This window comes from Amphibalanus amphitrite, unplaced genomic scaffold (assembly GCF_019059575.1).
Source record: "Amphibalanus amphitrite isolate SeventyFive unplaced genomic scaffold, NRLGWU_Aamphi_draft 000278F_arrow, whole genome shotgun sequence".
NCBI lineage: Eukaryota > Metazoa > Arthropoda > Thecostraca > Balanomorpha > Balanidae > Amphibalanus > Amphibalanus amphitrite.
In genome coordinates, this window is record NW_024881773.1 from 582269 (window position 1) to 606686 (window position 24418).

The window sequence follows — 24418 nt, forward strand, 5'->3', positions numbered from 1 at the left end:
GATTGGTTCGGCCGGCGCCGCCGAGCGAGGGAGAGCGAGGGCGGCGGCGAGGTAGAGTAGAGGAGGGAGGCATGTGGGGAAGAGTGGGAGCGGCTGCCGGGGAGGAATCTGGGGGAGGGAGGGATGGTGAGATGTAGAGGGTGGAAGAAGGGATATAAATAATGGAGAGAGAAATTGCGGCATTGAATGGATTAGAAGAAAAAGTGATTACTTATCGGTGCGCTACATGAGAAGATGTAATATGCGAGCCGCCAGTCGACAACATATTTGAACTGTTAAAGGGATAAGAATACGATTAGGTAAGTTTGATCTTAGTTAGCAGCAGTTAGACCTCTACTAAAATAAGAAGGGAAACTTTAACTGTGTTAGAGAGCAAGCAAGCAACCCACACGGGTCCCCTCAGAGCCCTCTCGCCACCACGTGCACCGTTCCATTTCATTCCCGCCAGCCATTTTAATTCTCTTCATTCCTTCATAAGACGGCTCACATTCATCTGCGCCAAACGTTACAGGAGCGGCACCCCGACAATAGCTCCCTCCTCCAGTCTCGATCGGCTCTGTGATCGTAAATTGCCGGCATTTGTGCCGATCGGCGCACCTTTGGGGTGTTTCACTCCACTCACAGTTTAGCGCCTTCCCGTGGGATGTCGCGTGTAATGAGATGCGGACCGTTTGGGCCGCCGCGCTGGGGTTGTCCGCGGCAGCTGGTCGTCCTCTGGTCGGGGTCGCGCTCTGTCTCCCCTCCCGGTAACCCGTCCCGGCTCCCACAGGTATCCGTGTCTCCCTTGTGTCTCCCCTGTGTCTCTCCCGTGTCTCCCTGCAGCCGTCACAGCTGCATTGTCTACCTCGGTCCCGACCGGCTGTGGCACGCTCGGTCCCGTCCTGTCGCGCTCAGTCACCTCACACGGAGTCGGTCGTCTGCCATTGATTGGTAAGTACCGGCTGGATTACCTGCTCGATGGAGGGATATGCGACCGGTTAAGGTGTGCCTGCCGATTCCACCGTATCCTCCCTCATTCACCCTCATACCGTCGTTCCATCTGACTTCTCTCTCCCATGCTCTTTTCTGTCTCCTACGTCTGACGCCCTCACCGTCATATCAGTATTTCCTCTAATTTCTTCTCTTTCCCTTCTCCTCTTTAGTCCCCCACGTCTGGCGGCCTTCCAGCCTAGCTGTCCCACGTCCCAACCCGGTACCATGTGTCCAGTATAACAGACGGACCAGACACAGACAGGCCGACAGGACCAGACCGGCCGGCTGGTACGAAACTGGGCCGGACTAGCAGTCGCAGACACGGGAGACTCGGGAAGCGTTCAGAGTAGACGGAGCGGAGCCGTCGACACACGGGTGCGACTCTAGAATGACAGACTGGCGGCGGTAGGGAGGGTGAGAATGGCTCCGGCCAACACATCGGCACAGCTTTACGCTATGACTGACGAGCGGTGACGCGGTGGGATGGGTAAGAGAGGGACCAATACGGTTCCACGTTCTGACAGGCTAGATGTGACAGGGTGGGATATGGATGAGAGCGACTGACGGGACGCCGGCTGGGCGCGGCCTGGTAGCGCGGCCCAATGCTTCATGGGAGATCAGGCAAAGGGTGTGTTCCAGTCGCACTTCCTAACACCTCTAAACTCCTCCAAGATTGCTTCCCTGTTCCAGTGGCAGCTCTAGCCCCTACAAAGCCAAGGAGGGCCCTGCTCCAACCTCCTCTATCTTGCTCTTGGAGGAGTTTAGAGGTGTTAAGAAGTGCGACTGGAACAGACCCATAGTGGATCACACCAAGCGTCTGCCAACCGTCCAGACGCCGCTGACGGTCTTTGGGCCTGTTCTGTGAAGATGGTGCTCGATCCAGACAATCCGAGCCAGGCACGGTCGTTGGCTAGAGTATAGCTGGTCTTGAACCAGGCTCAATGCGATCTGCATGTTCCTGTTCTGGTGCTCCTGCCACGGACGGCATTTCGGAACGACGACTATGATCGTTCACTGCTGAGCTGTAAAATGGTGCTCCGGTGCTGTCTCCTATTACTCCCTCCAGTCCTTTGGCTCCCTCTCATCGTTCTCCTTTTGTCCTTCTTCCATGGCTGTCGACTCGACTCGATTGTCTTCATTCGCTTTGGCTGCTTATCACTGATAAGCTCCTATTAATTCAGTTCTAACCTTTTCCATATTTTGGTTTCCCGGTTTTTGTTTGTCCAATGCACTTTGTATGGCTGGATCAAAACAGACGCCCAAAGGAACGCAAATATTTGCCTGCTCACGGCACGTGGCGTGTGGGCTGCAGCACCACCTGGCACACCTCGATTTACAGCCAACGGCGGGCTGGAATCCGCACTGCTTCGCTTCACTTTCCGGCTCTCATTGTTTGCACAGCCTGGCTTCATCCGCTCGCCGGTGACCTCCTTTGGACGCGCCCCAGCCCTTTGGGTGCATTGTTTGACCAACGAGCCGTCAGAGATCGGGGCCAGTGTCACAGCGGGTATCGTTCACCCTCTAGCAACGGCGGTCCGCGCGCGCCGAACGCTGAATGGGTCGCGCCCCTCCAGTCGTCTGTCCTCGGGGGAGGTGCGACTGGTAGGACAGGCCGGTTAGTTGGTGATGAACGAGCGACGATTGTCGGGGTTTGAAGCGGTGAAATAGATCGCGTGGGATCAGTGGGAGGGGAAGATTGGATGGGGAGGAGCTGAGGTGCAGAGGAGGGAGTGAAGGGGTGAATAGGTGGAGCGGAATGGTGAGGTTTGAACAAAGGTCGGGAAGTGGTGGGGCGGACTGAACTGGGACACGGTTCGGAGCTGGAGGAAAACAGATGACTCGGCTGATATGAAATCGGCATTAATCATGCGTGATATGACGCATTATATGCGTTGTTACAGTCCAATAGTCTCGCTCGTTTTGCGGCAGTGTAACGGACACTGCAGCCCCCACTTGTTCCCGTCATGGCCAGTGGATGCAACATTGCAATCATAGCCACTGAGCGGCGTTTGTGGTGTCCACTGGGATAACTGTCACGTGTCATTTCGCTAACGGCTTGGCCGAAAACTATATCACAGGGGCAAACCGGATGCTACAACGGGCTGCTTTTTAACGCCGCGCTGGGGACTCGAGCGCTGGCAGAATAATTCAGATGATGTAACGTTTTCTTCTTCCACGCCATGCCTGCCGACTTACCTCCCCCACTGGCACTACCGTTTTCCATTTCTGTCTTCCGACCTTGTATGCCCAAATTACCTCCTCGCCTCTGGGGACAACGCTAACCGCAGTGAATCGATCATCCCTCCTCTATAACTCCACTATCTGTGTATCGCAGACAGTGAAACGGACCACCGTTTGAACGTCCGTCCTTTCTCACCTGACCCGTGACCCTGAGGGATGACCTTGACTCGGCGGCCCGGCGCGGCCCGTTAATGAGCTATCTAAGTTTGAATGGCGCACCGCCACCGGCCGAGGTATGTGTTTTCTACGGAGTTTTGTTGTTACAACACGGCCGACGATTATGCCGTGAGTGGGTTGGTGCGATTTTACGAGGTGTTTAGCCTTCCCCAGTCGTTATTCCCAGCTATCTTCTGGTCGTTAGCGAGGTGGTAGAATGGTGATGATGGCACTCTTTGAAGGTTAGCGACTGCTGCCGTGCCAGCGCGGGCTTGCTGCTGCCCGCCAGACAGAGGGACATTTGACAGACAGGCTGGAAATAGTGGCTGGGGTCTCAGCGGAGGGAGGGGGGGAGGAGGTTTCACTGTACCGCCCAGTGCCACCCTGCCGAATGATATCACCCTTCTCGTGTTCGCTGAGTGTCTGTCCCTCCAAGGCCCAACTTTGGAGGGACAGACAGCCAGTCCATCGACCCAGCGACCCAGCTAAGCCAGCGGGTTGGCGGCGGTCTGTTATAGCAGGAAACTCAAGGAATCAGCTCTCGGTGGTCCTTTTAGTTTTTTTTTTCCTGACTAGCCGCTTGGCCAGTGGAATCAATGGGATTGTCGCAGCCGGTACCGCCCGATTTCAACCATGAACTGTGCGCTCTTCCGCCGCCCACGCCGTCAAAGCCAGGTCATTGTCAAAGCGTGCAGTCGCCGGTATTCTCCGCGCCTATTTACCGCCATATGGGCGACGGCCGAGCCCAGATGACTGCCATGTATCATACCGACGTCAAGTCACGGGCCAGGTGGAGAGCCGTGGCTGATCGCTCCGTCCACAGCCGCCAGATGGCGCTGCCGACTCGGCTCGATCTGAGCTGTCTCACTTCGGTCGTCTAAGTTAGTCTTTTATCGGTCGTCTCGTCCGTCTCAGCTTTTCTCGTTCCGTCTTACCCTGTTTTGTATTATTCCGTGTTGTCTCCTTCTGTGTTGATCTATTTCGTTTGTTTTATCGCAATTTCGTCTCGGCTCGATGGGGACCATTTCGTGTCATTCTCGACAGTCTCGTCTCTGTTTGTCTCGTGTCGTCTCAGTTCTCATCTTGGTCCATTGGTCCTTCTGATCTCATCCCGTGTGGTCAGAGTTCCGCGTCACTCGGCTCTGTTCAGACAGAAGCTGGCTCCTATGTGAATCACCGGACACACACCGATTGCTGAAGGAACAGTCTGATACTCAGAGCCGATAGTGCAGAGCAAACGGGACAAGAGCGATTGCCGCGACACCTGGTGACGGAAGTTACAGGTGGCGCTGGCGTTGGGTGCGAAGTCTCTTGGCGACTCGCTGCATCGTCCAATGAAAACCTCTAGTTCCCGTAACACCACGTGGCGGCGCTGGTGTTCTCAGTCGCAGCCTCCCATCGCTATATTACTGGTGCCTACGCAGAATAGCTGACAGGTCATGCATCTTAGTAGCAACTCAAGAGCAGACAGGGCCTGCTCGTCCACATATTGGGTCAGCGCCGGGGCAGAGGAATATGTCACCCCACCGCCCCACTCAGCAGGGGCGCGGACTGCGGTCCCCAAGTCTGATCTCTGACCTCCACCATCACGGCGGCGCGGCTGGCCACCACCTGCCGTCCTCGGGGACGGGACGGGGGTGGCAGGGGACCCACCGGATGTGGTGCCGCCCGAACACGCCGGAACGGGTGTCGTGATTTGTAGGGCGCTCAGTTACAGGCGCATCAGACGCCATTACCACATGGGCGGGTGCCGCGGCGTGGGGGAGGGCGCTGTCGTAATTAGCAGCGGTGTAGTGCAGAGCTGAGGGTATGCTGCTTCGTGGGTGGTGTGATTTATGCTGGTGAAGCTCTATGTTTCCTCCAGCTATTGGGCTTAGAATTTATGAATAACTTTGATGCATCTCCGTTTGTTCTTCTGTCTTCGCCTTTTGATTGGATGTGTGAAATTATTTCATGCTTCTGTATTCCTGCCCTGCTGTCTCTTCTGGTCTCTCTTCTCTCGTCTCCTCTCCTCGCCTCTGCTCTGTTCTGCTCTGCTCTCCTCTGCTCTCTTTTCCTCTCTCTCGCTCTATCTCTCTCTTCTCTCCTCTCCTCTCCTCTCCACTCCTCTCCACTCCTCTCCTCTCCTCTCCTCTCCCCTCCTCTCCTCTCCTCTCCTCTCCTCTCCTCTCCTCTCCTCTCCTCTCCTTCCCTCCCCTTCTCTCCCCCCTTCACCACGCCTGTCGTGTCTGTTCCCACTCACTGATTTGTCGCTCTGTTTACTCTCACCAGCTGAGTAACCAGCTGTGATTTGTCTCTCCCCCTCCCCCAGCCCACGCACACACTCCCGCCCCCTCACAGTCTCCACTGTGTGTAGTGGGCGGCGATGACAGCTTGGTTAGTTATGGAGATGCCTTCCTGGTGCCTCACGCGCCTACACGCTGGTGTTGTGTGATGTTAGTGTCAGTTGTGACTCGTCGGCTCTTTTTATCTGTGTTGCTCACAGCGTGAGGTCTGTTGATGCTCAGGTCCTACTCAGCTTCAAGTGACGTGTTACTTCTATCGCGGATGTGGGACATAGTATTCAGATAAGGTTAATCGCTTATCACACCTGTCCCTCGTTCGTCGGCACAGAGGCGGAGGCTGTTGGTGGGTGTAGCATCTCCCCGTGCGCTAAGCCTCCTCTCCTCACGGCTCCCTTATACTACACCTTTTTGCGTTGTTCGATGGCCAATCGTCATAACCATTTCGGCATCAGTTTGGACAAGCGTCATTCAGAATAACCCATCGGCGATGTGCATCACTGTTAGACGGTCGGCAAAACAGGCTGGACTCCATTTAACCATTCTGCATAACTCTTTGTCATTGAGCACAATGTTCGTCATAGGCAAAACACTTTGTCAGATTGTCATAATGCTTCGACATTTCACAAAACGGTTAGTCGATGTGCAAAATTCATCGGTACTGTGCGTAAACAATGACTGTTTATTTAAAACTTTCGTCAATGATCAAAATGTCAATGATGTAGTGCTTATCTAGCCATATTCAATGTTTAACGTTAATCACGCATTCAGGGATGAGGCTTATGACAGTTCCAGCGCAATTTGCAACCAATTAACCATTGAATTCCGAAAAAGGCAGTTATACCATAGCTACGAGGAGACTGCCGGCGCCATACCGAGTAGGCATGTAGATTCTTGAGCGTCGGACTCCTAAACGCTTCGATACAAACCACGAAGTCAGCCGTCATTATCGCGTCACTGCCCGTGCGATGTCATGGGACAACGCCTCGGGCGGCCGCGCCGGTCGGACTCGCGAGGGAATGGCTGACAGATGGCAAGCCGGGCCCTGCCGGCCGGACACCTTGGTTTTTGGGGCGGGGCTGACTTATCCAGCCTGTTGCCTGTTCCTTGGTGTTTGAGGCGGGGTTAACTTATCCAGCCTGTTGCTCTGTTGCCTGACCATTTTTCAAACAGCCGATAACATGTCAGCTACGTCCATCTACATTGTACCTATGGCGCTCATGAACGCTACCGATTTTTATGTAGATCAATGGTCTACAAGTTTCGCCACCTATGCCTCGCACTGCACTGTATAAACGCGGTCATATTTATACTTCTCTGTAAAGGGGCGATCTGTTTTTAGTTTTGACGAAATGTTATGAGGAATGCCGAAATTAGCATGGGGATGTTTTGGTGAACGGCGAAGGGATATTAACGAAAGACGAAGCATTTATCCAAATCGTCAAAGGTTTTGCCGGAACTCAATCAGTTATGGTGAATAGCGAAGGTAATACCAACTGACGAACTGTGGAGTGGGATCAGCATTCCGTTTTGCCCATATGCTGAAGGTTTTGCCGGAATGCCTCTCACTGGCGCCACCTATGTGCTGATCGGACGAATGGGTTTTGCTGATTGGCCATCGAACAACGCAAAAAGGTGTAGTGCGTCCCCGACCACGCTGCGCAGTGCGCACCATTCCATGACAGTACCGCCCGGCGATGGCTCCACTCCACCATTCTGTCTGTGGTCGATTCATTGCAGTGGGCCACACACGGCGCTGCGCCGCAGCCCGCCGTGGCAGTGGGGGCACTCACCATGACAATAGTCTGGCGCTCAGCCGCCGTGCTGACGGCGCATATGGCGGTCTGGGTTGGCGCGACGGGGCGGGGTGACATGCCATGCGTGCACACTGGTATGAGAAGTGTCTTGCTGGGCTGGGCCCGGCAATAAAGCAGAAGGTATGGAAGGAAGGATCCTGGTCGGGGTAACAAGTATCCTGATCGTGACAGATTCAATCATCGAGCACTAAATGGAAGTATGCTATTCTGGGAAATAGCCTAGCTGATACCAGCAGTCGCGACAGTGTTGGAGCATCCTTACTTTAGTCGGCGGTCGTGATCGGAGCCAGTATGGATTATGGAATTCTCTAGTCAGCTCCGCGGCACGGGCCAGTATCGAAGTACCCTTGTTGATGCCTGGTTACGTCCCCAAAACCCTGCCTGGCCTGGTGCGGGCGGACCGCATTGACGTCACGGGCATGCATCAGCCAGCGCTGATGTCATGAGGTCCAACTGGACGGCTGTGTCCCGGTGCAGGATGTTGTCGATCTGTGTTGTGTTTTATCCCCGCTCGGACGGTGATCTACCCGTTGTGGACGCTATCGCACAGTGTGTGTCCTGTGAGGTAGCGGTTTTGTCGCGGTGGAGAGCTGTGATTACCCTGACTAAGCAGGTAGTTGGTTGTTGGGCTCCACGAACCGAGAATCCCAGAGTTTGACGAATGGAGGATAAAACGGGGTGGTATTCTGGACCTTTATGCATTTCAAGTACCGACATTGGATACCATATCGCTGAAATTTTTATCATAGACGCTATAAGCTTAAGTAAATATTTGAGATTTTATCTACGCGTCAAGTTATCGAAAAACGAACTTTTTATCTAACGAGCTTTTTATATATATAACTTTTTTATCTTTTTAATTTTTATTTTATATTTTTATATCAGTTGGCTGATTCACGCTTCCCCGACCTTTTTATTTAGGGTTGCTCATTAATACAGTGATTCAGCAGATCCGGTTTCCCAAAAAGCCATTAGACGATCCGGGCGATCCAGGCTGTCCCATGACTTTCAGTCATTCACAAATAAACATTGCCGGCTATTTTTGCGCGTCGCTCTCCGTGTGACGCAGGACGGACTTTTGGACGGATGTTTAGCACCTGTTATGTCTGCGTGGGCGTGGCCTAAGGCGTGTGGGCGTGGCCTGGGGCCGACGTCACCCCGCCCCAGCCGCCCCCGGCGGTGACCGGCCGGCTCGACCTTCAGAGGTCAGCGGGGGGGGGGGGGAGCCGTCACCCAGCTGGCTGACTGCCAAAGTCGGACAAGTGGTAGCGATGGCCAGAGCTGCGAGCCTCAGAAGCTCGGCCCGACTGGCCGGGAGCCTGGCGAGCTAAAAGCCGCTTGCTATTGAGGTTTTCTCTGGATTCACTGAATGTAGTCAATCTGGTTAGGACAAGCTTCATTGAAGCTGGAACTTATTTTTAGATTGCTTGCATAACTTCTTCTCGTTATAAAATAGTCTTGCGCTGCATGCGGTTTTGAGCGGCTTCATAGCAAAGCTTATATAACAGTGCAAGTTCTGGTTCATTTGCTCATAGACGGTCGTGGGAGCCTATTGCGCATTGCATCTAACTGTCACTGTCTCCCATTCTGTTCGCTTGTTTTCAGCCATCGGTTCTCAGTCCCAAAGGCCGAATCGGTACATACTTCGCACCAGCGCGGCACTTTAAATCCGATCAATGACCCTCGTTGAGCTCCGATGACGTCACTGCTCGTAGATGACGTCACACCTATACCCAGCGACGCAGTACCAGACGGCCGTTGAGAGTCGTCCTTGTAAGGCGCTTGGCGCGGGTGGGTCGGTCGTCTGACGCCCTCTCCACGCGGGTGGGCCGGTCGGGTCGTCTGAGGCGTCCGGGTCGATTTGTCTGGGGTGAGGAGGCGACCGTGGGACGTTTTCACGGAGCTGCTGGAACTTGGAAGCCAGCTGGGAGAGGCTGCTGAAGTTGGGTCTGCGAGGAACCGGGTCAGGGTTGAGAGTGGTATAGGGGTGGGCTGAGACTCACATCTGGTCGGTGAGTCTCAGCCGGGAAGCCACGGTCAAAAGGAAACTGATCTTGGGGTGGGGACAGTGACAAAGTGACGTTATCGATCATTGTGGCAGGTTATCTACTATTGTCCTTGGGCACGGAATAAGTCATGTTTGGTGCTTGCCTTTAGGAGCCTTGGCTCATTCACAACTTTCATTGCAAAGAAGGGAAAACATGCTTCAAGTAAAACATATTCTAAGCGGTTTCGTAGCCTTACTCTGTCCGAAAAGCCTGAGGTGCATTGTGCATGATGTGCGATCAATACCCATATGCTGAGCCAGCTTCGGGACAAATGCCCCCTGTGGTCCCTGCACTATGCATTGTGTTTGCCAGTTGGGTACGTGTCACCGTGCCAGGGTACGATGGAGCGCCGCCGGTCACTGACCCTGTTCCGTCCCGGGCGACGCACCAATACAGGTCGATTATCGGTCGTACTGGGGGTCGGAGTCGGGGTCGACACGCGGCCGCAGTGGGAGGGAGGTTCGCTGTCGCTTTTCGTAGTTGCGGAGCTAATTCGTTGGTGCTTTTCTGTCATCTTATGCTTCTGTCTGTAAGCCTGTGATTTTATCAAGCTGCATCTGTTGACATATGAGGAGGCGAATGTTTTGAAAGTTTCCGCCACGCACAAGTTTAAAATTTATTTCATTTTCTCACCATTTTTCCATCCTGCTTTAACATTGCGTCACTGATGTTTTGGAATGCTCCAGTGTGCGTAGTTAAAGATAGTGCTTGTCCTTGTCGTTCAGTCCAGCTATCAGCTTATCAGTTCCCTCCGTCACTCTCTCTTTACACCCCGCCCTCTGCCCGGTGACTTTGACCCGTCACCGTCGTCCCCGATGACGCACCACGCGTGTTTTGTGCTTCGGGGAGCACCGCGGCGTCACTGGCACGCCTGAGCTGCCGCAGCCCGCTGAGCTTCGCGGGAGGGCCGGGCCGGAGGGGAGGCCGGGGCGGTGAGGTGCCCTCTGGTGCCGCCGGTCCGGGGCCCGGCCGGCCGCCCGGCGTCAGTGGTTGCGGCGCTGTCGACGGTGGCGGTAGTGGAGACGTCGGCGCGGTCGGTGGTGGTAGCGTAACGAGACTGGTCAGCAGTGGATACGTGTGAGGCGCTACGCTACTGTGGCAGAGCCGTGCTGGGGACCGTGAGAGTGGCTGCTGCGTCCACAGACGAAGTGTGCTGTTTCTGGGCTTTTTGCTGCAGGTGGTGACGATCTCGTTGCTGAAGTCGCCCGCAGTTAGTTGTCGCCTTGAGTTGAGAGAAGGCACGACCCCGGCAGCAATGTGACTTTACGCAGTGATAGGACCGTGAGCTGAAAGAGTGACAATCCTGAAACTAATTTCTCTACAGCTGAAATCATACTGGTGTTATTTCCAGTGTGAATCCGAGAGTGTCAAACAATCTTTGGAGACTTGGCTTGTTATCGACCCGTACAGGACTGAGTTTGCTGGGCGGACTATAGCGACTCCACTGTGAGCGAGAAGCCCTCTTGGAGACCGCTGGGCGTCGGCCGCGAATCAGCTCGCGTCAGCTCGCAGGTGACGTTGCGTCGTGATATCATCTCGTTGATAGTGCGCGGAGTGCAGTACAGTTCCGTTGACCGCGCGTGCGGAACAAGATGAAGGAGGTCAAATCCCGTACCACCTGGTACGTGTGTCCAGAGCTGGGCAGTGAGCAGGAGGGACAGCAGGAGGGACAGCAGGAGCAGGAGCAGGAGCGTCAGGAGCAGGACGCCGAGACTGGTCAGTACCCCGCCCTTCTCAGCTGGCGGAAACGCGCCGCCTGGCACTAGATCGGTTCCCGTTAGAGGAAAATTCTGTCGCGATATGTTGGCATGACAACATTTCGGCTCAACTGTTCCCAAGAATGGGGCTGTCCTTTTAGATGTCTTCACACCTGCATTGCAGATTTGTGGTAAGCGTTATCACAGTTTGCGCAAATAGAAGATTGCATCTCAAGTGTTCCGTAACGCCACTGTGACCCCTCGTCGCCTCCACTCTGAGCAATCGTGAACCTAGGCTTGGTCAACACTTATTTCGGCAATGCAAGGAGTTGCGAATAAGCTATCCGCAAGGCCTCAGTTCGGGCGTCTCTGCGATCAGTCCAGTGGAACGTTGGTCACCACAAACGACTGAGTCGGGAAATGGCGAATGATGTAATCAGCGAGGTAGCGGCGGAGTTCGGGCCCGACCTTTCAGCCGGCAAATGATGTAATCAACTTCCTCAGATGGGATGAGCGAGCTCCGAGCTTCGCCGCTGTCCAGACACTTGCGCTTGTCGGGTGTCCCGTATTCCGTCCCCTGCTCTCACTGTCCACAGCGCGTGGTTGGCTTGGTGTGTTTTGTTTAGTTTCAATGCTTTTTACTCTACATCCGTGTGCTTTGTGGGACACTCATGGGTTGTGCGTATAAAGCCTCGTAGCTACGTGTGATTCAGCTATGAGCGCCATAGATCACTTGCTGTCATGATAGGACTTGTGACTATCGGGACTTGGACATGATCATGCAGTCCTCTATCAACGTGATAATGCGGGTGGAGATGCCACCTGGGTATATTACTAATCCAATGCTGGAGAGGTTTATAAGTGCGCCGAGGACATTTCTCGACGACTAGGACTTGGTTTTCCATATTTATATCGCGCATCTAGATATTGGTACATCGGCGGGGATTTGCGTGCGTTGCGCGGACCCTGATAGTCTGTCGGAACAATGTGATTGACGCATACTCGCCTGTCGGACAGGCGTAACGAATGCCTAATGCAGCAGCCAGGTAGCCCCTCGGACCGACTGATTGATCGGAGAAGACTCTTGTAGGTACTAGCACTTACCTAGCACTTGCCCACAACCGGATTTGTGGCACGGAACTATCAACACAAAATTCATCTTTGTTCATTCGGAAGCGACTTTTGTATTTCCGAGTGCCTGCTCTCTCGACATAATGACGTCATTTTGATGCCCTCGCACATCTCTGCTATCTGCTATCGGCGGCATTTCTGAGATCATCTTATTCAGATAGCTATGGTGGAATGTTGTGCGTGCTTGCTGGCAAGAAACGCAAGCGGAGACGAGGATGTGTTTCGAATTCATGACCCAGAGACCCGGATACCTGGATTGAGACAGCTAGATAAAGGATATCTAACGATCTATTAAATAGCTATATTATGATACGACAATGGGCTTATCTGGAGTTGGAATGCCGAAACGCGATCTGATGTTTCCCGTGGTGGCCATAAGGACACATTACTTCTCTTTATGATATCCTGCGCCCTCGGGAAGATCTTGTGACCCCGTGCGCTTCCTCACTGGCCTTGAACTTCGGGACACCGTGCACGGGAAGCCGGCTGTGGAGAAACCCCACAGCGTCCGGCGCCTGACCCCGGGGCGGACCCTGTCGTCTTGTGCTCGCTGTAAAATCTCACCTCAGAGCAAAACAATTCAGTCATCTGGGAGAAGACGATAGGAAAGGTATTCTAAACTCAGGCTTCGTCATATCTTTTTTTTCGCACTGAACACTGATCACGTTTTGAATTAACTGCCTCGAACCAGAACATGATTTGTGTTCACCCCCGGATGTTGTCCCTATCGCCACTCTGCAGCTGACCTCGTCCTGCATCCATGGGCCTACGCTTTGACTTTTTCGCGTTACATTGGACGATATTCTGTCACCACTGGTTGTGCTGCTTAGTATCAGACCTTGACTTCACAAGCGTCATTTGACGACATTGGGGTCTTCATCTCCCCGCTTGGCGTCATCGCTCCTCACGCCGCCCTCGGTGTCTGTCCTCGCAAACGCTTGTCTGCTTCTGTGGCGCTCTCCAGTTTGCCTCCCGGGGTCAATGTGTGTCTTGCATCACAGCAATGACCCTGCACGTTTGGTATGGTCCCTGGTGAGGCATACCGTTGACCCTGGCATGCATGACCATTGGCATCTATCCAGCTACATCACATAGAGGAGACACCGCATACATCCTGGATGCCATTCACCCGAAAACGGTGGTGTGCCCCCGAGACCATTCCTGTCGTCTCCTCAAATAGACAGTGGAGTCGTGATCCTGTGAGAAGGCATCTCCATAATGAAAACAGCACGGGTAGCTTCTATCGCTGATAGGAGCCTGAGATGCTGGGGATGCCTGCGATGTTTGCGATACTTGGTTCAGCTAGTTGACCATGCGACCGGTGGAAGGGGACCAGTAAACGCTCGTTGAGCTGATCGACAGAGAAGTCGAACGTGCTCTTGTCTGTCGCTATGTCAGATCAACAAACACATGAGACGCCTCCACCCCCTGGACTGGTCCCGTTGAACAGGATATATCTGGCCCGCTGTTTGTGTTTGTGGGAACGGCCCGCGTCTGGTTGTTCTCCCTTTGACGTGGCAATGGAACATCTTTGGTGCTGCCTGGATCCTGTGATTGATGGTTGACTTATTTCTAACGGTTTGTCAGTTAGGCCTGAGTGAGTTAAATTTGGGTCATTCGAGTGAATGAATGAATATTGTAGTTTATACGAATAAGTTGAATGTATTAATAAGAAAGTTTCTCTCCTAGGCTTCCTTATTTTGAAAGTATTCCTTCCTTTTTGCTTCTTTTCTACAGTTTTTATTTGGAGGGGGTGCTAGGATGCATTCTGAGCTGACAATAGCTTGCCAAAAATAGTCAACATTGATCAATGCTGATCGTAAATTCCTCTCCCTGCTTCAAGACACGTTGCAGGCGAGTTGAGGGAGACAGCTCAGCGCCAGGGAAGGCACTATGGTGATTTCGGGGTCAGTTGGAGAGACATGGGGTGGGGTGGGGGAAGGGGAAGGGGCTGTAGTGACTGGTACTACCAGGAGCAGTTGTGGTGTTTGGCGTGTGTCCATATCTGAGACAGGTGCGAAAGGTGGTACTCTGTCTGACAAACGTTTATTGTTGATGCCATTGTTATTGCATTGATCAAAAGTCGACATTTAAACGATGTCTTTTGATTCAAAAAGACTGCTAAGCAGTTTTACGAGGCCCGTTGTTTACCACTCTTCTATATCAATATCATGACCACTACTGACCGACGCGATGGTAATCCTGTACCTCGGGAATTCCTCGACATCCCCGCACGCAGAGAGCGGGAACGGTGTTATCGCCGTCCCCCGACGTTTGCGGTTGCAATGACCATTGACCATGCTGGAGCCATTGCTGAATGGGTGGCTGCCGGGGAGCCCAGGGTGTCCCCCGCCAACCACTGGACCGGTAGCTTCGCACCGGTAGCTGGACACTGGACAGTACCTACTGTGGGTCTCTGCTGTGGCTATGAGAGGCTCAGCAGCGGGGGTAAATCCTTGGGAAGCCTCGAGGGATGTGGCCCCTGATAACTCGACCGCCACTGACCGATGCACCGGTGGGCCACCACCGAGCTATCGTAGTCCTTGGGTCCGGTGTGCGGTCTGTGGGTCCTGTGTGTGGTCTGCGGGCCCCGGTCTGTGGTCTGTGGTCGCCGGACGATGGTCTCACTGGTCTCTGGACCGTCCGCATGTTTGGCTGCGGGAGATGCATGCTGGATAACATGGAGTATGGACAATATGACAGGGAATCCATGACAGTGACGCCTGTCTCCTAAATCCTCTTCTGCCAATCATGATCTGCTGTTCCTTAGGCTTCTTGAGCAGGAAGAAGCCATTTGAGACTGACCTTGTCTGTAGGTGCTGGGCTTCCTAACAACATTGTGGAGATTTACGCGTGTCCCTGAACGTAACTATATGTAAGCCGGGCAGCATCACTCCCAGGGAACGTAATAGTGAGTTTAGCGTCAGCGTGCGTATATTGTTTAACAGTGTCATGTAAAAGCTTCATCCATGCGTGACGCCTTGGTTAGGGATGGTCGGGTTTGAGGTCCGTTGTTTGAACGCCTACACATGTCTAAACACTTCACTCCCGTTTATTTGAGCTAATATAAACGACACATGAAAATAAATCAAAAGCAATTATCATGCCATTAGCAATCCGTTATGTTTTCTTACTCGGTCTGTCCGTTCATCATTTGATTGATGCTCTTGTCGTTAACAGACGGCGTCAGAGCTACTTGTGTGGCCGTGACCTGACCTGGCTGTCTTGAGACCCTGTCTTGTTGGGTGCTTCTTCTCTCGGGATGTGTGCCCTTCAGCTGACGTGGTTTTGTCACCGCTAGCTACTCGAGCCTCATCTCGTACGAGTATCCGCTGTCGACATGCCTTATTGAGCCATACTCACACTCGATGGGTAATGGGTATTGGGTATGGTCGAATGGTGTGATCTTGGGAAGAGTTGGAGTTGTAAGCAGGCACTTCCTCCGTCACCGAAAGGAAGGATATGTTTTTTTTTGTGATGGCGCCGAGCAGTGATCGTATTCGTAAGTCGCCCGGTTCAGATGTCTGTTGTGAGCGTGATATACCCACATTTAAATGCATGCGTAGCGCCCTCACCCATCCTCGCATCTCCCTATCTACCAGCCTATATCATCCGCCCCCGCTTCTCCCCAAACCCCGGGGACTGGGCGCTGCGCTGAATTACCAAACGGTATCACAGGCGCGCTTCCGTAGGGGACTGTCCCCTGCGGCCAACCACCGAGTCCCCTCACACTGCGTGTCCACACTAATGGCCTATGACTCAGGGGATGCCAACTGTGTCGATACGACTACGACTCCCCCGTAGTGAGTCACACTGGGGCGCGTGCCGCCCCCCCCCCCAGGGGAGGGAGGGGGACATGGGAGCTGTTATCAGCCAGGTGAAGTAGGATTGGTATGTGCGGAATTCACTCGCGGCACGTGAAGTGACCGCGGCGTTCCGGACTTTGCGGGCACGGTTCAGATGGCAGATGGGTCTCGCTGTTGGAACTGAGCCATTCGATGGGTGTTTTAGGGCGGCCAGAGTGAATTCCGGGAAGTGTTTAGTGAATCAGCTTCTGAGAATCAGCGAGAGCAGTGTGTTCGAGGTAGCGGTGTTTGGGGGGGGGGGGAGCTGCGGAAGAGGACTGCGGAATTTAATTTGTGGAGAGAGCTTTGGCTGATAGGAGGCAAGCTGCGACGTCATTCGCAAGATTGACGACAGTGTTATGATGTTTGTTTCACGAGGTTTTATGCATCGTGTTTTTTATTACCATTTCATTAAGACATTGTTGCGGTTATACGTTGCACGCTTATGGTCACATGTTCGGGCGTGTGCATCTACGGATGCATTAATCTAAGAGAATTCACAGCGCACTCAGCCGCTCACTGCAAAGATCTATCCTAAAGTGACGTCCAAAAACTATAGCCTCTGCGGTTTGAGATGTCGTCGCCCGCCACCCTCTGACGTAGCTGTTCTGTTCTGTTTCAGACCTGACTGCCGAGGAGCAGCAGCTTCTGCTCGACATCCGACGGAGGAAGGCCGAACTGCTGCAGGAGATCCAGGTCAGTTCCAGGGGTCAACAGGGTCCAAAGCCAGTGATATTCAAGTCATATGAGGTCAACGGTATTTTCAGTCACACAGGACGTAAGGGGTCACATGTAAGCCACACAGATCACATTAGGTCATGTGCAAGTAACATAGGTCACATGAAGCCATATGGGAGTTGCACATGTCATACGGTCAAACGTCAACCATACAGGTTACACGAGGTCAGAGATCGGTTATATCATATTCATATGAGTTCCAGTGTTCATACGAGCTCCAGTGTGTCCTCTTCTGCTCCTCAGACCTCTGTTGAGATAGCAGGGCATGCTTTAGTGATAAGTCTGCTGCAGCACCTACGATGTTGTCGCTGTCGGTGCGTAGGTTTCCTCGTGGGCTGGTCAACCAGCGGAAGCGGAAGAAGCAATTATCCGCGCTCCGCTAGGTGTGTTTGGTGTGCTCATCCAACGCACATCCGGGCAGTGCGCTAAGCTTGGTCTCCTACGAGTTGAGCCGAACTTACGTACTTCCTATCCGGTGCCTGCGCCCACACACTGACTCATGTTGTTACGTACGGTGACGAGCAAACATGACGCTTCGATAACGCTGCGCCACTGCGGATGACGGCCTTATGTGCGATGTTTGGTTCGTTTACGACCGGAAGTGACCCTGAGCGGCACCGAGCGACACATGGGCCTAGTGGCGGTCACAGCACAGTCCCACTCCCAGCCTACCTGAGACTAGCCCGGTCTACCTCAGAGGGAATAGTCTCACACTGACGCCTGAGGAATGAATAAGGTTTGGGTAGCATGAGAGTGGCGACGAAGACGGGGTCGGTGAATGTCCCATGCTTGATATTTGCGATGGGGCGGATCATCCGTTGGATTGTGTTGGCTGGCACCTGGGTTGGCGCTGGAGGGTTTCGTGTGGAGAGCAGTGGTTTGGCTAAGGATAAGGTCAGATCGCGGTCAGGGCTGAAGGCTCGGGCTGCAGGTTTTGGCTGGCCGCGCGAGAGGCGTTGGCGACGGTCGCTCTCACGATTACTTTTATCAACAGAGTTCTTGATAATTTGACAGTCGAAGGGGTTGGTGACCTTTCTCTATTATTTCCGCCCATGTTTAATGGTGCCAACAGGTTAACACCATTGCACGAAGCTAACTTCTTGAACTTTCCCTAACCTTTATAACGACAGTAAGCTAGTCACGTCGCCAACACGCCTTAACTTCGACCTTTCCCTGACCTTTGGCGACCTCAGCCCAACCTTAAACATCCGCCGATCCTCAACCAGCTTGTCTCGGTCCAAAATAGCCTCTGTTAGCCAGAAATAGCTGAGCTGTGGCGAGCCGACCGATACAGAGCGGCTCTAAACCTGTCAGAGCTGTAACAGCCTCTGGCAATTGCCGCTCTCGACAGCGGGTCAGCTCAGACGAGGTCGTATCGATCGCGGTCTGGCGGCGGGATGGCGAGGGTCTGGTCTGTCTGGTGACTGCCAGATTGGGGTGGGTAGGAGGATGGAGAGGGGTGTAAGACTGACAGGCGTCTAAGTGGTCCCGGGTGGCTGGCCGGCTGACCGCTGACAGGGATTGACCGCTGACGTATGGCTGCTGACTGCTGACGGATGACGACTGGCTGACAGATGCTGACCGCTGACCTCTAACTGCAGACCGAAGTGGGAACTGGGAAGGTGGGGGATGGGGGTAGGGGGGGGGGGCTAGTGTGGTCACCAAAATGTGAACATATCGACTAAAAGGCAAAAATTGGTTGGTAGGTAAATTTGTTTGAAAATGATTAAATTATGAGGTTTCCTGTCCAATAGTTCAGGTTTCGAGTCGACACACTTTCCTTTACCGCTGGCAGTCGCCGCAGTGGCTCCTTGCAGCCGCAGCAATCTCGTCATCACAGCTCTGAGGTCAATCTGCTGCAAACGCTACGGGAGAGCTCTGACTTCATGGCCGTCGCGCTGCAGAGCTGTGAGCTCACTGCACATCGCTGGACGGGAGAGCTGGGAGTGCCTGTGTCGCCCGTGACCTCATGGCCACTGCGAGAGCTGTAGTCTGTAGAGAGCTTTGAATTTTCTGGACGCTGCCTCGCTCATTTCATTTGGAAAACGTCGCACTGATGGTATGGTCAAGATAAAACCCGCCGCTGTTCTGGGAAGCCGTAAAGCAGCGAGCACGTTCCGTACGCATGAGATTGGTTGGGAAATGGTCTGCGTGATCCCGCAGAGTGCGTCTGTCAGAGGCGGCTACGACTGCAGAGACGACCCATGGAATCGGACCGTTAAAGTTTTGATGATCAATGTAGGACAAACTGCGAGCAGTGTTTCATCATTTAGACCGAACGACTTACGTGCAGAGAGAAAATCCCTTCCTGGACCAATGCTATTTAGAATGTCTCCTTTCTGTCGCTACTGAAGCCACCACCAAGCATCGTCCACCGTCCACCGTCCACCGTCCACCGCCCACCGTCCACCGTCCACCGCCCATCCGCAATCCACCGTCCATTCCAACACCACCCGTGCGGTACGCTCGTTCATTACTTCCCTGCTGGTACCGACCCCACTGGGAGGGACACGTGCCATAGTGGGGGTGACGGACAGGGGGGGAGGGGTCACTGGTGGCGTGCAGTCTGCAGTCCCTGCTGGCTGCCCCCCCCCCCCCCGAACCATGTCAGTATGTGGCGGGAGGGAGGGGTCGTCGTATCGACCACTGTTGCCTGGCCCCCGATCTGTGTGTGCGATAACTGGAAGGCAGGTGGCAGGGCCTTGAAGTATGGAGTCCTGAAATTAGCGGTTATGATCCACTGTGTCGCTCAGGTTCTGAGTCTCCAGGTCACTAATGTTGAGCTGCCTCTTACCTCTATACTGGTTTGTGAATCCATTTCGAGATTCAGTGGTCACCAGAGCGTATGGCATATTCTGGGTACTCCCTATCAGGTATCGACCAATATATGGGGCCATCTAATGACCAACGGCTCTGGTACGGCTCACGGAGTGTTTCACATTCAGCCTATTTTGGCCTTGAGGTAAATGACCCCCTCCCCTAGCAGTGTGTCACAGAGTCAGTCGGCCCTCCGTCAGGCACCATTCGGTGTGGCGTCGATTGGACCCGCTTTGTGTCGCATTGATCGGCCAGTCTAGCGCCATTAGCAATCGAGGGCTCGGCTCCCTTTGTGGTACAAAAGCGATTTATTGCTCGGGCAGAGGTGGCACGGAATGTTTTCCATGTTTCATAGCTTTTTGCGTTTTGCCAGACATTGGAACATAAGGCATGGTGAGTTTTTGTGGTTCGCTAACTATTCGTCAGGCAATTTGTGCCTCGCTTTTGTTCCTGTTTTGTGACGTGTCATTCTGGTGCGCAGTTGTTTCATTCGTTTTTGTGGGGTGGTACTTGGTACATGATAAGCAATGCCAGCGCCGTGTGTCCTCAATGCTCCCTCATTGCAGTTTCGTCCAGTGTCGCCCTGTTACAGTCAGTCGGGTGACTGAGAGATCGTTGAGTACACCCCCAAAAACAGAACATCGTTAACCGCAGAGCAATTCCATATAAATTTTATCGCTCCGCGTTTGGGCCGTTAGCGGAATTTTACAACTATCAAAGGTTAGCTAGCTCATTACGGTACAGGCGGTACTGCTTGATAATTTTGTTTTGGGATATGTGGTGGGTAACTGGTGACGTAGATTGCAGAGTGGTGAGGTCGGCTTGTCCGTACAGAGGGCGACATTTGTGGCGGTCAGAGTATCGGAGTCAGATAGAGACTGGGAGCGTCTATTGATCGCTCGCCAGTGCCGGCTGGTGGGAATATGACCGTGACCCAGACGGGCCACCAGCAACCCTGGCAGACCGCTCATCCTATCTGGCCAGACGCAGATACCCGCCGCAGTCATACCCGACATTGACATACCCGCGGGTGTATTCCGCTTTTGACATTGCCGATGGCATAAAGCCGCAAGACAGCTGACAATCTGTGCTCGGGAACTACGTAAAATTTGATACTCCCTGTATCGGATCCGTTAGAAACCGTTAGCAGGAACACTTGGTTTGTGTCACTTGAATGGCTCCAATTATTTGCCTGGGCACGACTCAACCCAGTGGTTCTCAATACTACCGAACTACGCTGGCTTCTATTCAGGGTTTGAAAGGCACTGGCGAAGGTCCAGTCTGCGCCAGGCAATCGAAGTCAGACTGACCATCTACTGGCGTGTTTGGTTGAGCAGGTGGTGGTTTGCTTTATCAGACACGTCTGATTCAGTTATGCATTGTTTATTTGTCGTGCTGTGGGCTCTGCATAACGCACCGCTTGAAACGCCAGCTGTTCAGCTACAAAACAAATAAGACTTGACATGATGCAGTGGTAGTACCCGTACTTTGCTTTGAGTTGAGATCACGCCATGTAACAAGACTAGACTGACGCTCGGACGGTTACGTGCACATAACATGCTGCATTAGTGAGGCATATACAAGGTGAACTGCATCTGGTGTTACTAACATGTTTGTGCACATTTAACCGTGATATCGATGGTTAGAGAGTTGGCGCAATCACCAATGATTTTATAAACAATGAGCTGCTGCCTGCTTGCTGCCTGCATATATGCATATGAGTCCTGCTGCCTGCCCCCGCGTCACCGGGCTACTGCTCGGACAGCTAGCGACATCTAGAGGGGAGACGGCACTAGCGCCACCTGGGACAGTCGAGCCACGATCTTCCTGAGGCCTCGGGTAACCTGCGCGCCCTCTGGGAAAGCATTAGTTTCCTCTCCTCTGAGCAGATGGCGCTGCCGTCGGTAGGCTGCCCGAGTGGCTGACCAAGAGTGCTGGTCTCAACTCGCAGGTTAGAAGGAATCACTTCTTTATTTATCGTCTATTCAATTTTCTATGTCTGGTCTAGAAAGCAGGTTTTGAAATACGTAGACGCCTAAACCTCTGCTTCACTGTTTCTAAAAAACTTGATAGCCTGTATCCATCACATTAGGTATCGCTGCCCGCGGCGATCACTGCTTGCTGGCGTTCAAAACAACGGTCATTGCTTTTACAAAACCTTAACGTTTCGTTTGATTCTCTTTGTTTCAGGCCTTCATCCGTGCTTCACCCTGCATTCATGGATTTCGTCATTGACTCACAATCATCCTCATTTGTCTTTGTTCATGATGCATTCACGTCCCTTGGATGATGAAATCACTAGCGGCTTGTCCAGTTATATATTAAATGCCATCACTGGTAAAATGCACTCTCCGTTACCTTGGCTGCCTCGAGGCTAGGTCCATTTCCCCATTTAATTACATGTAATGATTTATATAACAAACTGCCGGATCATGTCACTCATAGCCGGATAAACTGTCAACTAACGCCGGTTTTGAGCATTAATCTGTTAACGTCACTGTGGCTTATTCGTGTCCGGGTGGTACCAACGCGAACGGTTCAATTCCAATGTAAACGGCTCCTGGCAACGACTCACGATTCTACTGTACGCTATGCAACTCCGTGGTGCTCGCCAACCGTCAGTTCCCATCGGCTAATCCTGCAGAATTTGAACCGAGATGAGGAAACTCACGGCAGATGTCAACGGCCGTTGGGGCGGTTAGGGCCGCTCTTGACAGGCTTTCCTTCAGGCCGAGGTGGTGTCACTGGCGTTACCAGTTGATGCCTGTTGTTTCTAGCCAGCTCTCCCGTTACCCGACTTTGAAGCTACCGACTTGCCTTGTCATTAGGCTTGGGGTCTCGTGAGCTATCACAACTCGACGCTCTCATCATGCTCATGTTAAAGACCGTGCTCAGTACATTTGTTAGAAATTGTTATTGAAATCATATGAGGATTTCAGCGTTGACATTTCTACTTTCAAACAATTTAAGATATTCTCTTCTGGGGTGTGACTAAAGAATCCCGCTTCGAACATTGCTCTCCTCTTCCTTTCTGCCTACGAGTACCCTGGACAGATTCCAACGCTCTCAGGCTGGCTCCGTACGCCGGCGATACGGTAATAATGACAGGGTTACTGAGCACACGGTATGCCACACACCGCGACTTCAAAGGGCTGTCTGTGCCAAAGAGGCCAGTTCACGGCATAGTGACGAGCTAATGGAGCGACTCGCACCGTGACCCAGACGTGATCCGAACCGTGACCTCGCCGTGACCTGGACGTGACAGGAGCGTAACCCGTACGTGACCCCGGCGTGACACTGGTGTGAGACTTCGGTGGGCGGGACGTGACATGAGTGTTACCGTGATCCTCAGACGGGATTGGCTCGCACACGGTGAAGAGTAGTGTTTCACGGACCGATGGATAGGCTCGTGAAATCTATACGCCACCCTACTTGGGCCTGTAGTTCTCTGCGCACCAGCGGTTCTTCTTGTGTTTTCTTAGCGTGTGGTGTCGGATTTTCGTTTTTACCGGTGAACCTGTGAATCAGTTCCAGTATTCATGTCTAAGCTGCATCATTGCACGCAAATATCGCCGTTTTTGACCGCAGAAAGGCGTAAAAACGTGCGAGTAAATGCGCGCCGCGACACGGGCCTCGAACACGTGCTCGGCTGCTGATTTTTCGACACGTCTCAGCGGCCCTGGCAGTTTGAGGCAAGTGGCACAGCGCCACAGCCAGTCTGGGTTACTTCATCCATGATTTTGGTTGAGTTAGTTGGTCTCGCTCCCAATCGGCTTGGCTTCGTTGCGGTAAAATGCGTACAAATTAACCCTTCACCTCACTGGTGCCGATAGTTCGTGCTAACGAAGCCAGTTTCTGAAGTAGCGAATCGAGATCCCCTCATGGATGAAAGATGTGTGAATAGTGAACTTTATGGGTGAATGAACCCCTTCATGACGTGGCTCATGGCGCGCCCCTCCCGCTGCGTGCAGCGTTCGTTTCAGTTTTCATCTCGTGCAGACACCGTTAAAATTCCTCCCTAAGCCTTTCAGCATGTGTTTCTGTTTTCCCCGTTGCAGTCTGTGTTGAAGCTCCTCTCCTCCCGCCGTGCAGCCCGGGGACAAAGACGGCGGTTCTGCCGACCGTTGGCGTTGGTTCCCACCGTTCGCCCGGCCGGCGGGGCGAGTCGGTGTGTCGAGGGTTGCACGGCGGCTGTAGGCGATCACCCTCCCCGGGCACAGAGCCTAGCGCGCCCGCTACGGCACACTCAAACGTACAGCTGAGATCTGTGGGGTGTTGATCATGCTATGTCCGCTTTCACGAAACTGGTCAGTTTGATTTGTCTAGACAAATCGGTTACAGACTCGCTAGACTCGCTTGGAATTTCTGTTCGCGGGGTGTTTGACCTGCTTGGACCAAGAATGGACACGATTGCTTTGCACGTCATGTTAAATCACCGCCACGTCAGGTAGATCACCCTATCAGCTTCCATAGGAGGCAGCGTCGACTGGTAATCGGCTGCAGCTCAGCGGCGGGCCGGGCGGACGACGCGGCGCCGCGTTCCGATCCAGTTCATTGAATTCATTACCTGTCTGCGGTATAGCCAGCCGCCCGACTCGCTCCCAATAAGGAGCCCTCACGCACTGTGCTGCGTGCCAGTGGCGCATGCCATCAGCAGTGAGGTCATGCCACATT

At 53.2% G+C, this 24418-nt stretch overlaps 1 protein-coding gene across 3 annotated transcripts in view; it reads left to right on the top strand.

The window, feature by feature from the left end:
- The window catches only part of LOC122387238 (cytohesin-1-like), a 73911-nt gene that overhangs the window by 18498 nt on the left and 30995 nt on the right, over positions 1–24418 (top strand). For 2 of the 3 annotated variants that reach the window (XM_043377286.1, XM_043377285.1), the window contains exon 2: positions 16812–16885. In XM_043377286.1, the coding sequence (XP_043233221.1) occupies positions 16812–16885 (74 nt within the window). Of the gene's footprint in view, positions 1–10352; positions 11233–16811; positions 16886–24418 lie in introns of those variants that run through there. The other variant, XM_043377284.1, reaches the window with a different exon arrangement.